This window comes from Marmota flaviventris, chromosome 15 (genome assembly GCF_047511675.1).
Source record: "Marmota flaviventris isolate mMarFla1 chromosome 15, mMarFla1.hap1, whole genome shotgun sequence".
NCBI lineage: Eukaryota > Metazoa > Chordata > Mammalia > Rodentia > Sciuridae > Marmota > Marmota flaviventris.
In genome coordinates this window covers 3,666,267-3,682,541 of record NC_092512.1, presented here as the reverse complement: position 1 = coordinate 3,682,541, position 16,275 = coordinate 3,666,267, and the positions used below count along the sequence as shown (strand labels likewise).

Genomic DNA, 16,275 nt, shown 5'->3' with positions numbered 1-16,275 from the left:
TGTGAAGACACGCAGAGGAGAGAGGCAGAGGGGAACAGCAGGAGGCTGGGAGGGGGCTGACCAGGACCAGGACAGAGGCTCATGTGCTGTCCCACACCAAGGTGCCAGGACGGAAAGACCACCGAGTTCTAGCTCCCTCTCCCCTAACGGCCCCAGCTAAAGCAACTCCAGGAGGGGATGTTCCAACCTGCTGCTGTGCCATTCTCACTTGGCCTAATCCTCAGAGAGCAAGACGGGTCACAGCCTTGTGGCATGACCAGCCAGTGGGCAGAGACGACGTATGCTACTCACAGTCCTGCACCCTGGGCGTTGCCGGTCCACAGTTGGCACACAGCCACACTGAGGGCCAAGAGTAGCTTCTGCCCAGGAGGGGTGGCAGGATGGCCACACTGTGGAACCTGTGGGGGCCACATTGAGAAACCTGGCACACTCCAAACTGATTGGAGACTGGGAAGAAAAGTGGCCCCCAAAATCCTATTCTAGGAGATTGCTCAAGCAGCTTTCCAGCAGAGAATCCACAGCGTGGGACTAGCTAGCAACCGCCATGGAACCCAAGAGAGTCAAGGCCTGACCCAGGGGCTGAAGGAGACAGGGCTGCGGACACTCCAAAAGAAGGCACCCGGAGTCACCATCTCTCAGTCTACAGCGCAGGTAAATCAGTCCCCAACAGCCACTGTCACAAGGCTGTAGAGATAGTCAACTAACACAAAGGACATCAAAGGCCTGGGAAGAGTATAATTCACTACACCTACTCCAAAGCCAAACGTTTCTTCAAATTTAACTTGACCAATTTACAAAACAAATTTAAAGAACCCATTAAAGATTTTTATAACCACAGGTAACAGTCACCTTATCTTTTTATAAACCTTCTTATTTTATTTCTTTTTAACAGAATTCTTTTTAAAAGTAACTAAAAATCAAAAGTCAGTTGACTGCCCATCCGTGGGTTCATTGCTGGCTCTCTGCTCTGTCTGCTGGCCCATGTGTCTGCCCGTTGTTACACCAGTGCCATGCCGGTTTCATTATACAGTTTCACACACATGTGGAAGTCAGGTAATGTGATACCCCCAGCTTCACTTTTTTTTCTGAAGATTGTTTTGGCTATTTGGAATCTTCTGTGGTTCCACATGTGTTTGAGGATAGTTTTATCTGCTTCTATAAAGAATGCCATTGACATGTCAATGGGCGTCTCACTGAATCTGTAGAGCACTTGGGGTAGTTCAGTCATTTTAACAACACTGATTCTCCCAACCCGTGAACATGAGATGTCTTTCCACTAGTTTCTTGTTTTTTTTTTTCAACCAAGAGATTTTATTGGGGGGCTACCCAAAGGGGAAGGAAAGGAGAGGCAGAGAGAAAGAGAAAGAGAGCAGAGGAAGAGAGCAGAGAGAAAGAGAAAGGGAGAGGAGAGAAGGAAGAGGAAGAGGGCAGAGAGAGAGGAGGAGGGCAGAGAGAGACTGCACTAGTTTCCTTCTTTAATTTCTTTCATTAATGATATGTAGTTTTCAGCATATCAAGGATATACCTCCTTGATTGATTTTATTTCTAAGTATTTTACTTTTTGTAGCTATTATAAACGAGATTGTTTCTTTTTTTATTTCTTTTTCAGATAGTTTGCTATTGGTATATATGAATGCTCCTGACTTTTGTATGCTGATTCTGAATCCTGCAATATTGTTGAATTGGTTACTTATAATGGTTTTTTTGTGGAATCTCAAGGGTTCTCTCTATATGAGATCTGCAGAGACAATTTATCTTTGTCCTTTCCAATTTGGATGCCTTTTCTTTCTCTTGCATAATTTCTCTGGACAGTGTTTCCAGTACTGTGTTGAGTAGAAGTAGCAAAAGCAATCATCCTTGTCTTTTTCCAGTTCTTAGAGAAAAAATTTCCAACTTTAGGTGTGGGTTTGACATATTTGGCCTTTACTGTGTTGAGTTACATGCCTTAAATGCCTGATTTGTTGAGATAGTTTTTATCATGAAGAGATGTTAAATACACAATAAAGAAAGGTCAGTCTCTTCAAGAAATGGGGCTGGAAAAACTGGACAACCACAGGCAGAAGAATAGAATTAGACCCTCATGCCTCACCATATGCAACATCAACTCCAAATAGACTAAAACGTAAATTTAAGTCCCAAAACTACGAAACACCTAGAAGAAAAACACAAACTCCATGAAACTGGGATGGACGGTGATTTTTTGGATATGACACCCAAAGCACAGATAATGACAGCAAAAACAACAAATGGGATGGCATCAGACTACAAAGTTTCTGACAGAGGAAAAAAGCAATCAACTGAGTACAGAGACAACCTACAGGACAGGAGGAAATATCTGCAAATCACACATCAGATAGACAAGAGACTAATATCTAAAATAATAAGGAACTCAACCACTCAACAACAAGAAAACAATACTTTTTTAAATGCTCAGAAGACTTGAATGGACATTTCTTTCTAATATAAAATAGACAAGATATATGAAAAAACGCTCAAAAACACTCATCATCACAGAAATACAAATTAAAATCACAATAAGATGTCATCTCACACCTGCATGATTGGCTATTAAGTAAAGATAACAAGTGTTGATGAGGATGTGGGAAAAAAAGGAACCCTTGTACACTGTTGGTGTATTATGAATTAGTACAACCATTCTGGAAAACAGAATGGAAATTCCTAAAAAAGAAGAAGAAGAACAACAACAACAACAACTGCCATATGATCCAGCAATTCCACTACTGGATATATGTGCAAAGGAACTGAACTAAGTGTGTTGAAGGTACGTACTCCTGAACTCCCAAGTTCACTGCAATAGTGCGCATAAGACCGGGCATAGACAACTTTAGCATTCCTAAGTGTCAATCCACTTTAGAATAAATTTCTAAAATACAATATATAGTAGGCTAAAGTATAGGTCAGTGGTAAAGTGCTTGCCTAGCCTGCACAAAGACCTGGGATCAATCCCCAGCACGGAAGGAAGGAAGGAAGGAAGGAAGGAAGGAAGGAAGGAAGGAAGGAAGGAAGGAAGGAAGGAAGGAAGGAAGGAAATGGAATGGCATTCAGTCATTTAAAAAAAAAAAGAAATGTGGTCATGTGACAACATGGATGAAACCAGAGGACACCATGTTAAGTGAAATAAGTCAGACACATAAAGACAAATAGCCACTGACCTCACTTACATGTGGACTAAGTCGCATTCGCAGAAACCAGGAGCAGAGTGGTCACCAGAGGCTGAGCGAGGGCGAGGCACAGAGATGCAGACCAACAGGAGGAATGAGGTCCAGTGTTACAGAACAGCATGGTGACAACAGCTGATAACCACATGTTGTATATTTCAAAATAGCTAGATGAGGGTTCTGAATATACTTAGCACAAAGAAATTACAAATGTTTAAGGTGATGAATATGTTAATTACCCTGATTTGATCATTATACAATCTGTACATGTATTAAAATATCACCTTGCATCTCATTAATACATATAATTATGATTTGTCAATTAAAAATAAAATTTTAACAAGTTATTAAGTGGCTGGGGTACTTCCATTTACCTGTAGTGTTTATAAGTCATGTTGCTTAGAGTATAATTGCTTATACTTGCCTTTTCTTCTTGATCATATACTTCATTAAAAACGTAGTTTCTGTGTCCCTGCATTATTCTTAACTGAAGTAGGTACCAAAAAGAAATCCTAAAAATCATCAGATTTTGACAACAGGAGTGAGAATTTATGGATGTAAAACATTTGTCTTAAAGTGCTGTCTCATCAGACTTTAATAATTACTTTTAATACTAAAAATTAAACCCAACATTTAAAAATATTCCTTTGTTTATGGAATCAAGCAAGTCAATACTATTAAAGCCAATGTGAAAAGAAAACCACACCCGTGACACACTACTGCTATGCCAGCAGGTGTGGTTGCATTAATACCAAGCTCACTGTGCTTATCTCTGTGGGACAGTCCACGGAGAAGCTGTTGCTGCAGCAGGCCAAGGGTCCCAACTTTCAGACTCAGCCCAGGACCACACTTCTTGACATAATGGTCACTGAAAAGAATCCAATTCTTCACTCAAGTCCCTTGCAGAAATCTGAATAGTAGCTACCATATGACCTTGGATCCCTTGCCTATGTCCCAATTTTCCTTCAAGGCATGAGGTCCCTGAAGTGACAGAAGACCCTGCCTCCCTCTCCTGCCCACCCACCCTGCAGCAAGGCATCAGGACCTAAGCACTCCACACCTGAAGACTCTCTGGGTTCCTTTGACTCTTCTCGTTGATTATAGTTTGGATATGAGGTGTTCTCCAAACGTTCCTGTATTAACATAGGAAGGCTCAAATGTGGGACAATTGGAATTCGAGGGTTGTAACTTAATCAGTCCATCCTAGCTGGAACGGGATGACCGGGTGGCCACTGTAGTGGGGCAGGGAGTGGCTGCAGGAGATGGGTGACAGGACGTGTGCCCTGCAAAAGTGCATCTTCCCTGCAGCCCCTTCTCCATCTCTCCGTTCTACTTCCTGGTGGCCAGGAGCTGAGCAGCTTCCCTTGGCCACTCTTCCCCCATGATGCACTGCCTCACCGTGGGCCCAGAGCGGTGCTCAGCCCCCATACACCAAACCTCTGAAACCATGAGCCCACATAAACTTTTCCTCCTCTAGGTTGTTCCTGTCAGGTATTTGGTCACAGTGAAGAAAAGCCGACCAAAACACCATCTGATCCCATTTTCTTCCCCCCAAAGATTCAGAAGCAGCCAAGAAAATAGGCTCATCTCAAAGACTGAAGGAGAAGGAGAAGCTAAGTTGCCAGGGAGGGAGGAAGGCCCCGAATGTGACCCCGAGATGGAGCATGAATGAAGGCATCCATCATGCCTCCTGTGGGAGCTGGCTGAGGGGGGCTCCACAGGGGAGCTAGGGAGCAGGGCCCCAGCAGGCGGGGCCCACAGGAGGAAGGGGCAGGCAAAGGGGAAAGGGGGGAGAGAGGCTTGGGCACACTTAGGACACTATTCAGGGAATAAGTTCTGGAACCAATAATATAATGTTACCTAATGTTACTAGAAGTCTCCTCCAGTCTAACCCCCACACACATACCCACCACTTTGTTCTGATGCCCTTAAAAAGCCTGTGAGGAAAGCAGTGTTGTTCTGCAAGGAGAGACCGAGGCCCAGAGCCACGCAGTGTCTTTCCAGAAACAGAACAGGGGAGTGGAACCTGGGGCAGCCCAGGGGGCTTTCTGCTATTTGCGCTGCACACAGTCTTGCTATTAGGAGCGCCTGCCTTGCTATCAAGACCTATCCACATGAAGCCCAGTGATGTGGGGTTTAATTTCCTCTCTCTCTACCAGATATGTATTGACATTCAGGCCACAATCCAACCCTTAGGGATATTTCATTTAATGAGTTTCTTGTTGCTTTTTAAAATAGCCCCGTCTTTAAGAGCACAGAATATAAAACAAAAGAGCCCAGAACCAAAAAAAAATCAAGATTTGTCAGGGAGCCTACACGGGCTAAAGACAAGGGCAGAGGAGGTGGTCTTCAAAGCCTTTCCTGGAAGTGCACGGGACACCTGTGTGAACTGGCTGCCACCTGCTAACGCATCTAGGACCAACATTCAGGAAGCAAAGAGACCTCTGCTTCCTCTGGGATGCCAGGCAGTGGGGTGAGGCACAGGATCAGTGTCTCACTGGCCGTCACCAGGGCTCAGCCCAAGCCCCGCTCCAGGCACTGTGAGCCTGCATCCCTCCTTAGGTGTTCATGACATCCTGCATCTGGGGTGCCCAGGTCTCACTGGCCTCCCGGAGTCTGCCTCCCCTCTGGGTTCCAAGCTCCTAAGCAGCTGGGACCACTTCTTTCCTCTTACGGTCTCAGGAGTTGGCCCAAAGTCAAGAACATTCATTAATCAGCACATATTTATTGAACATATTCAGTGTAGCAGATACTGTGCATGGAAGAGAGGATGGGACAGTGAAGAGGACCAAGAGACCGGTGACAACACAGCAAGCAAAATGTGATGAGAGACCAGGCGAGGGTGATGGAGGGCTTCTGGGAGGAGATGCCCGCACAGGAGAGCACGGAGGCTCCAGCACAGCTGAGCACTAGCATCACGTGCACCCAGTCACCAGGGTCTGTTAGAATGCAGGTGCCCAATCCAGGCAGTCTGAAGCAGGGCCTGCTGGTCCATACGGACAGCACGCCCCTAGAGCAGGCCAACGTGCTTAGCTGGTGCTGCTGAAGCAGTGGCTGTCAAGCGGTCCAACTTTCCAGTCCTGGGGCCAGTTGCTTCCTCTAAGCTGAGGAACACACACTGGAGACTAGAATGCAATTTGTATGGTGGACTAGTTCACAGTTTTTTTTTTATAAAAAGTCAGCGTTTTTCAGGGGGAAGGTTTATTAATATTAGGGCCTTGTATACTCCTAAAGATTAAGTCTCTGAAGAGAAGTGTTCCTATATTCCATTGCCTGGATAAACACCTCTCACTTCTTCATCCAGCTTTGTGTTTAAGAAAAAGGGTCCTGGAATTTTCCAAGGATGCCTTGGTTAGTTTTTTAAAAACACTCAGTTGCAATTTGACAAATTTTACTTTAAACTTTTCCAGAAAACAGATGAGCCCCTTCCCACCCGCTCTGCAGTGTCTACTGTGTGCTCCACACAGAATGCATGGGTTCCCCAAAGCAGCTCTAATTTCAAACATCATATCTCACTGTTATTTACACATGTTGTCGGATGACAGCTCTTGATTCTTAATTCAAACAGAGTCACACTTGAACTGCGTCATTCTGCTGCTCAGGACATTCTTACGCAATTACTCCCACCCCCTCACCAGTGGATATCATCTTCCTAGAACTGATCAAAAGGGAAGAATAAGGACAGCAGCCAGGGGTAGGATGGAGCTCAGGGACAGGAGGATAGGCACGCTTGGGGCAGGCATGAATGCAGAGCTCAGTGCCCAGCGGGCAGGGAGGAGAGGGGGCACCAACTGTCTGAAACACGTCAGAGCGATGGCAGACGGAAGGGCACCGAGGAGAAGGCGGACGTTTCCAGAGCTATGGAGAAGACTGGAGTCAGATGAGCCTGAGTCTGTGCCACAGTGTTGCCACTCACTAGATGCATTAACTGCTGCAAAACGTCTGCCCTAAGCCTCAGTTTCCTCCTTCCACTGGCGAAATCAACACATTACAGGTCTAAGATGAAAAGGGCCCGTTCTCTCTTTTAAAAGCGGTGAACCTCTCAGAGAGGAACAAGCATGCCAAAAGGACACAGAGCCAGCTTAAGAAAGCTCCTCCGGCCTCAGTGCGACAATCTGAGCCACGAGAATGACGGCTGTAAGTGGATTAAAACAATGGATCAACAAAACCCCATGAGTCCACGATGTTACCCGGAAAAGGGTGGGGGGTGGGGATTATGTGAAGAAACTTTGAAATTAGAAAGTGAAAGTGAAAAGAGGAAACACTTGTTTCTGTCTTTCTGGTAGGTAACTTACAGGCACCCAGACAGCCCAGCAGCAGAGCTGCCAGTCCTAATTTGTAAGAGAAAGCTACCTTATAAAGACAGGAGAAATAAGAGAGAACATCATCTTATAAAACTATGATGACATTTTGGAACCAGGCAAAGATTGACAATGGATTTAAAGCCATTAGAGGCATCGGTGATGCACTGGTTATTGTCAAAGGACCAGCTCCCAGAATGTTCTGGGTTCAGAGCCTCCTCGTCCTACCAATTGTGGGACAGTCAGACACCAGGCATCTCTGAGGAAATACAACTTGAAGTTCCAACCTCACCTGTGCAGCATGCTAGGCAAAAACTTCTTATCTGGATCCATAAAACCTTAACGTAAAACTTCCAGTGTAAGGAACAGAAGAACAAATCAACAAGACAAATCCAGAAGGAAAGAAAACCCACAGGAGAACTGGCCTGGTCTCTTCCACAAGTCAGTGCCCACCCCCACCACCTCCCTGCCCCCCCCCCCCGAAAAAAGAATGTCAACAGCTTAAAACCACCTTGAGCGATAGCAACTGCAGGCAAGGAGAGGCCCAGACTGCATCTGGGCTAGACCATACTTGGTATTGCTTGGGGGCCAAAGAGGCCATTTAATATTATTTGCACGTTATAGGCAATAAAAAATTAGTGGAACAGAACATGGACTAGCACTAATTGAATAAAGCAAGTTACAAAACAATAGTTAGTTTTCAATTTTGATTTAGGAGAAAAACAATCTCACACACAGGTATTCACGTGTGCATGCTCATTATGAGGTCCAGCAAGATGCACCCCCATTCAGAGTACTGTTTTACACAATTCAACTGCACTCCAGAATGAGTCTCTGTCAACACCACTCCTGCAGTGGGACGTGTCTGCCAACGGTCTGTGGGAAATGCCCTTGCCCTCCCAACTTCACAGGGCTGCTCAGCAAGAAGGCGACCATGGTCCTGCCAGGTGCCCATGCCTGGGGGTCGCATCATTGTGGCAGTGGGAAGCTGGGTCTGGGACTGGAGCCAAGGGCTGGCAACTACTGGTGAGCTGGATGGGTGCCAGGGATGGATAAAGGATGTCACGTGAGGCACAACATGAAGAAGCTTCAAGGACTAAAACCACAAAGAAAACCTGGAGACCTCATTGTACACCAAGCAGGAGACCACAGGGGCACCCAGAAGAGAACAGTATCCAGTGCTTCAAGTTTGGGGAAAAGATAAAAGGGAATGAGAGCAGTGAGAAAAACACCACTGGATTTCATCAAAAGAAGTTCACAGATGATCCCAGAGAAAATAATTTCACAAACGCTGAGGATCTGAGCCAGATGCTAGAAGTTTCCATTGAGAAAAGAAAGATTGAATAATAATAACAGATACAAAGAGCTTTTTGAAGAATTCAGAAATCATCTACAGAAATGTCAGTTTAAAAGCAAATCAAAAAAGAAGGACGACGTTTGTATAGGAATCCCCAACCTAGATATAAAGGGATTGTATTAAGTAGTAACTAATGAAGTCTCCATTATTAGAACTCTAATGTCAAAATTACACGACCTTGAAAATTCTTGGTGTTATCAGGGGTTAAAGAAAATATCACTAGTATTCAAAAGACACCGAGAGTCCCAAAAACATGGATAATTCATTTGACAACCCACAAGGTATCAAAGGGAAGCAGTTCAAACTGCACGATACACAGGACCATGTCCTAAAGGCGACAGTAAATGTGTTCATTTATTTTAGTTTTAGGAACCCAAAACTACAATATCTACAAAGATCAAAAACATACCTCACTAAAAACATCAGTCATAAAGAGACTGTTATGAAATCTCATTAATACAGAATTCATGTTGTTCAAATGCTATGAAACAGAGTGAACTATAAGATTAAGAACTTAAGCAGAAATTCTCAGAAGACTATCACTTCATGGGCTGTTTGCAAATAAGAGACTTTAATTCATGAATGCACTACATGAACTATTTTAAGAATCAAAGAGAATGAAAATAAAATAATGAGAGTGGAAAAGAGCCCTGGTCCAGGGGCCCTGTTCAAGTCTGTTTAACTGCCAGCCTGACGCGCAGCTGGGACAGGGCTGGGCAATGCAGCAAGAACTCAAGACTCCTGTTCACTTTCCCCACATTCTCCTCAGAGGTGCCAGAGTCACCACCTTCCACATCTTGCATTCAGTCTTGGCATTCCACACTCTTAGTGCTGATCCTCTCCCAAAAATAGTCCTATATTATCCAGAGACACCAGTGAAGTGCAGCCACTCTTCTCCCCACAAACAGCCTCCTGTCTTTTTTCAGACCCTGATCGTCTTCCCTGCTGACTATCTCAGATCCTTCACACCTTCTGTCAGATTCATTCCTAAGCATTGCATATGCTTTGAGGCTGGATGCTACATCATGACCAGGAAGGGTTATCCCAAGAATGCAAGGTTGGTTTGACATGCTGCAATTAATCCTTGAAAGTCATCATGTTAACAAACTAAGATAGAAAGTCCATATGCTCATCTCAAAACACACAAAGCAACTGAGGAAAATCTAACACTCATTCCTGGTTTAAAAAAAAGCTTAACAAACTAGGAATATAAAATAATTATCTTGTAAAGTTATGGAACTGTTTTCAAAGTTGGCCAAAGCCTTTTCTACAGCTTTTAATGCTTTTTATGCATCTAGTCCCATATCTGCTTCCTTATTTCTATTTCTTGTCTTCAATCTTTCTTCAGGGCTGTTATTTATAAAGTAATGATTTTCCATATCCTAGGAAAGCTTTTATCTAATCTGAGATGGACATCAGGTAATTCTGTTTTGTGTCTTCCTAGACAGAGCAAGGAAAAAAACCCAGGATGTTCAAGTTTGGGCTGACAAAGCCAATAAACTTGGGCTCGGGGAAGGCCATGGTTACTGCCCCTTGCAGGCTCAAGATGGCCCCACAGCCATGCTATCTGGCTTGGATCTTCTGAGTTGCACTCAGGAGTCTGCACTGTGGTCTCCCCTTCTCTCTCTGCCCTCTTCTGTCATTGCCGCACTTCGGCTCCATTCCTCTTAACACGTACAAGCAGCTCATCCCCCTGGTGTTGGCTCTCGCAGCTCTTTGCAAGGTGCCTCCCACCAGTCAGCTGAGGGTAGATGGCCCCTCCTTTGCAAGATAACTTTCAACCTTTTGGTAGTAACAGTCACTTACTGGACATCTGGGATATGCCAGGCATTCTGCTAGGCATGGTTAAAGATGAGAGGATGATATTTTCTGCTTTTGTGAAGCCTGGGCTTTGGTGGGCCAACATCTCCATCATGTGACATTGAGGTGCCAGGAAGCATGCACACCAGAGCGGGAACACAGGGCCTATGTCTGCTTAGCTCCAGGAGGCCTGGCGTGCTCCTATGCTGGGTTCTGTGTGGCCTGTCCCACTGTAGGAAGTCCCCTGGGTATACCAAGGGTCCCCTCCAGCTCACTTATGCGTTGAAGTAACTCATCCACTATGGCAACACTGGGGAAAAGCAAGGGTCATTCCAGGTCTGCTTAAAGCCAAACATGGGGTTTTTCCATTGTGACATTTCTGGAAGCGAGAGATAGAATCATTTTGTTTGATGTAGTCTCTAAACTGCTTTGGATTTTGTAGGAACTAATAATGTCACCTAAATGTCCTTACTCAAAGCAAACATATTTGTTTTCTGTCAGTCATTCTGAATAGCAGATCTAACTCAATTTTCCTATTTGGCAAGAATGCAATAAAAGTACACATTTTCTCCTACCGTCTGGTTCTTCCCCCACTGTCTGCAGATCAATCATGTTGAATGCAAAGGCACAAAATGGTTTGTAATGACAGTTCCCAAGACCTGCCTGGCGCTAAGAAGGTGCCTCAGAATCCCTGGAGATCCCGAAAATGAACCACCAGGTACTTCTCAGCAACAGGGTCACAAACTCCAAAGACGTGAGGGTTTCTGAGAATCCTGGCGCTGTGCTGACTACCCCTAGCCTGGGGAAATTTCTGGATGGGCAGGGCTGACAGGTTTATGGATTCCCCACACAGGTATTTCTAGACTTGCCCCCAAATAAGCATTTTAATGCCTAGATTTTTTTGTTGTTCTGTTTTGTTGGTTTTGTTTGGGGTGCTAGGGATTGAACCCAAGGCCTTGCCCACGCTAGGCAAGCTCTGTACCACCGAGCTACGTCGCCAGCCCTCCTAGATTTAATTTTAATTGTATCACAGATGTTTATGAAAACTCCTTCTCAGGAATCAAGGTACTGCAAATCTGCCACTGGGGCACCTAGAGAGAGCTTACCATGTGCCCGTCTCTGTGAGGAATATCAGAAAGGCCCAGAAGTCTTCTTAAGGACACTACAGGCCAGTCTCACAAAAGATCAAAGTCAACTGCTTGCTCTCTTGAGAAGTGACCTTGGGGAAAGCTCCCCACCCCACAGCATCAGCATTGCCTGGGGACCTGCTGGAGATGTAGCTCCAGGCCCCACTGGACCTGCAGGACTACAGGCTGTGGGGATGGCCTGGCAAGTTGGCTTCCAGGCCTGCCAGGAGATTCTAATGCAGGCTACCCTGCCCTTGGCACCATAGGATGAGCTGTAACATGTGACTCACCCTCTGCTACTCTCACTAGGAAAGAAGGGCAAGTCTTCAGAAGGCTTCAGTTTTCTTTCTTATTCAGTCATTCAACATTTTCTGAAAGTCCTATGAAAATGTGTGTGTGTGTGTGTGTGTGTGTCCCCGCACATGCACACACACACAATAGGCTGGCAATGCAGAGACTGGTAGGCCTCATCCTTAGCCTTAATAAACTAACAATACAGTGGGGAAAACTGGCAACTTGGCAGTGATGCTGTTACTCAAATAATGCACTGACCTCAGGACAGCAGAGTGTCACATAGACTGGAAAGGGGCTGCCTCCTCTCACAGAGGGCCAGTGCTGAGGCATCTGGAGACCCTTTCCCTGAAACAGCAAGTGGCAGTCGCCCCTGTTTCTTCTCTGCTTATCCATCTCGCATTAGCACAGTCTGATATTTATCTTCGCTGTCAGTTTCTTCTGCCAGAACGTGGCTCTGGGACTCTGTTCTCTCTTATGGCCCCAGCATCCAGAATAGGCATGAAACAGTTGCTTACTAGATATCCGAGGAAGGAACAAACTGGATGAAATGCTGCAGAGGCTCAGATGAACATGTTGATCACAGAGGCACAAGTTCTAACACGTCATGGAACCTCAAGGAACATTCCTTTGGCCTAGCGCCTCAAACATCAGTGTGAGATTAGAATTCCACAGGCAGCAGGCTCTCTCCACATCGCTTACTTCTAAATTTCTTATTAAGTTTTGAAATTGTTGAGCAGATTAAAGGATTCCTTTGAAGCTTTTATGCTTAAACTTTGCAGGAAGAAATCCCCTGTCTCTATAACTATCACTGGGACAGATTAGAAATAATTTGGAAGCGAATTGGATTTGCCATTTTGTAAGCTTTTCTTATCTACCAGGGCTAATAGCAGACACTTAACTCCTTACAATAGCCCAGGAGGAGCTGTATTATCTGCTTTTCACAGAATGGAAACTGAGGGCAGATAGGCCAAAAAGCTTATACACAACCGCTCTATAAATATAGTTTGAATCAATAGAGATTTTGTATCCCACAATGTTTAGAAACTTAGGAAATTATATGTAAAGAGACAGCATGGTATTGTGGAAAAAGCACAAGCTTTGGATTCAGACACACCTGGGTCTGAGTTTTAACTTCAACTTAGTAACTGCTTGACCTTGGGCATATTAGTTAATCTCTCTGAGCTACTCAGTAATTTCTACTTGAATAATGCACACTTGCCATCATGAGGAAAGCAACCTGAAAATGCTGCTTGAAAGGTGCTAAATCTCCCAGTGGAACATGAGAGCCTCCTGTATGGCACTTCTCTCTGGCCTCAGCGCCTCAAGGGCGTGCCATCCCTGAGCATGCCAGCATATTGGAGGGTGGCACAGGAATGCACTGGATAGCCAGGTGCCTGTCATACCTATGCCACTAAATTCCTGGGCTGATTCCTATCTATCATGCCCAAGCCACCGTGTCCCTCTAAAATACAGAATGCTGACATGGCCCCTGCCTCGCAGGTTGGTGGTGAGGACTGCGCGGCTGCAGGTAGAGAACTGGGCACGGCACCCTGAGGCCTCCCCCAGCAGCAGACCAGCTTCTTTCTTGTGTGATTCTGCTCCCTGCTGCTGGAGGGAATCTTGTCCTCATGCCCAGGCCCCTGGGTGAGGACCAGAAATGGGCACAGCAATGCAGAGCAGCAAACTGCCTTCACTACGGGTCCTCCTGCAGGAGGTGCCAATTCTACCTCCACCAACATCATTGGCTGGGTCCCTCCTGCCAAGACCTTGCTTCAGACAACACCTCCCCCACCCATGCTGCCCTGCTGGGGCAGCCCTGCAGTGCAGTTCCTTGTGACTAATCCAAGCATCTCTCAGTCAAGCTCCTCCAACAGCCCCATCAGTCAGCGTGCCCTGACACTTTGGCATGAGGACCGTAAACAGCAGCCCCAAAGGCTGGGCAGGAGTACATGCTCACTCGAACTCCAGCAGCAGCAGCTCCAAGTCCTGCAGTTCTCCAACTGCTCGCTCTCCAGGGTGGGCTCTGGGACGATGGCTCCCATTCACACCTTCCTGACAGCCTGCAGTCTCTGCTCAGGCTGGCCTGCCAGTCCCAAGCATCTCAACTTTGTAGGGACAGTCAAGCTGTTCCCATGTACTTATAAACCAACAAATGGAAGGCACCACCACAGCTGGGATGAACACCCATGCAGAATGACCACGCCATGATGCATTTTCCAATGCTGACCAGTGAGGCAGGAAATGGTCCACTCACCACTGTCCTCCTTCATTCCACCAAAATCCCCTCACATAGAAACAAGGCTTTGCAGCACCAAAAAAAAAAGGTGCCAAGCTTCCTCCAGACCACTTTCCAAAGCATTCCACATGACAGAAAACACAGAAGCCACTTCCAGCCACACACGGCCTTTCCTCTTGGAGCAGCACAGCCAGGCTACCCTGGGAAGGCTTTGCAGGCCCCAGGCTGGCAGCCTGTCCTGGGCACACTCACCTTCAGGTGGCTGAGGTCCCCAGTCTTGCTGCCCTCGGGGGCGTTGGAGGGCCTGCTCTCCATTCGGGGACGGACGACTTGTCGGAAAGGACTGGACAGGGGGAAGCCGCTCACACTGCTTCCATCTAGGAAACAAGAACAGACGTCACAAGTCGGACCAGAGCTCAAGCTTGTTTTTGGCTTTTGTTTTTTAATGTAGGGGTTTTTGGTTTTTGTTTCTTCAAAAATGCTAACAACAGGAAGAGCACTCTAATTTCTGTCCTTACTATTCTACAAAGTGCCCACTTACTCAGGAGAAAATGCCACAGACTGCACAGGTCTCCAAGGCCATGACAAGGCCCTCTCATTCCAACTACTGAAGAGAGGAGCCCAGCTGAATTGGTGAGATTTTAATTATAGTTTTATTATTTTCAAGACTATAAGGAGACGGACTGGGGTTGTAGCTCTGCGGTAGAATGCTTGCCTAGCAAATGTGAAGCACTGGGTTCGATCCTCAGCACCACATAAAAAATTAAATAAAAGCATTGTGTCCATCTACTACTAAAAAAATATTTTAAAAAATAACATAAAGAGATTATTTTCTAATACATTACTTTCAAGTAGCCAGAGCTCCCTAACAATAACCAGCTGGCAAGGACACCTGTGAGTGCGCCAAGCATGCTAGACTTGTAGGCCAGCAAGGCTCCAAGGACAGACAGCCCAAGGCAGCCTGTGCAGGAGTTGAACATTAACACTAATTCTGACTTAAGAAGCAAGCAAACAGCAGAGATCAAAGAGCATATGGTAGAAAGAGATGGTAAGATGACAATTTTTAAATGTTACTTGTCTTAAACAAACCCCTAAGTAACTTCCTATTAAGAAAGTAAACTTTCTTGGGGCTGGGGTTGTGGCTGAGCGGTAGAGCACTTGCCTAGTACATGAAGATGCTGGGTTCAATCCTCAGCACCACATAAAAATAAATAAAGGTACTGTGTCCAACTACAACTAAAAAAAAAAAAAATTTAAAAACAAAGTAAAGTTTCTATAAGATGAAGGGCATTTACATTTAATTCATATAAAACAGATATTTCCAAATTCCCACTTAGACCCAAGACTTATGCCTAAAATGTATTTGAAAAACTTATAACTAACCAAGCATAACAGAAATGGCTCGTGATTTAAAAAAAAAAAAAAAAAAACTTCTCTTAAACATCATTTGCTAATATATATTCCCGTAAGTAATTCAATTTTCAGGATGTCAAACAATATTCATCTGAAGTATGGAAAATTAAATAACTCTCTGTTTAGAGCCTTCAAATCTTCTAATGCTAAATTACATTTAACAAATTAAAAACAGTCTTTTTGAAAGGTTTATTAGACCTTATATTCAAAATAGAATGCAGAAATCAAACATTGAGCATCCATAAAGAAAATTACAAATTGATCTGTTCCCTCCAGAAGTGCCCATGGAAGATGACCGGGAAGACTGAGTGAGCACGTGAGAAAGTTCAAAGAAAATGTAGCTGCCTCGCAGGCCTTTATTCAAGCATCAAATGTGAGCAACTGTGGCCCATTTGATGTCCCACGGCAGCTCACACTTCAGGAGATCCTACTCCTGAAACCAACAGTTCAGGCAATTCGGACCCACTGGGCACAGAGACCAACTGGAAAACACAGGCAAAGTCATCCTGAAATCTGTCCAAGCAGGAAAGCGCTCACGAGGCAGTGGAGAATCTCAGGGCTAAAGATC

The 16,275-nt window shown here is 45.2% G+C and overlaps 1 protein-coding gene across 1 annotated transcript in view; it reads right to left on the bottom strand.

Annotated features, from left to right (window-relative positions):
• Positions 1–16,275, bottom strand: part of Trappc9 (trafficking protein particle complex subunit 9) — a 501,861-nt gene that overhangs the window by 338,104 nt on the left and 147,482 nt on the right. Inside the window, exon 17 of the mRNA XM_071602098.1 lies at positions 14,547–14,671. Coding sequence (XP_071458199.1) covers positions 14,547–14,671 — 125 coding nt within the window. The remainder of the gene's footprint in view (positions 1–14,546; positions 14,672–16,275) is intronic.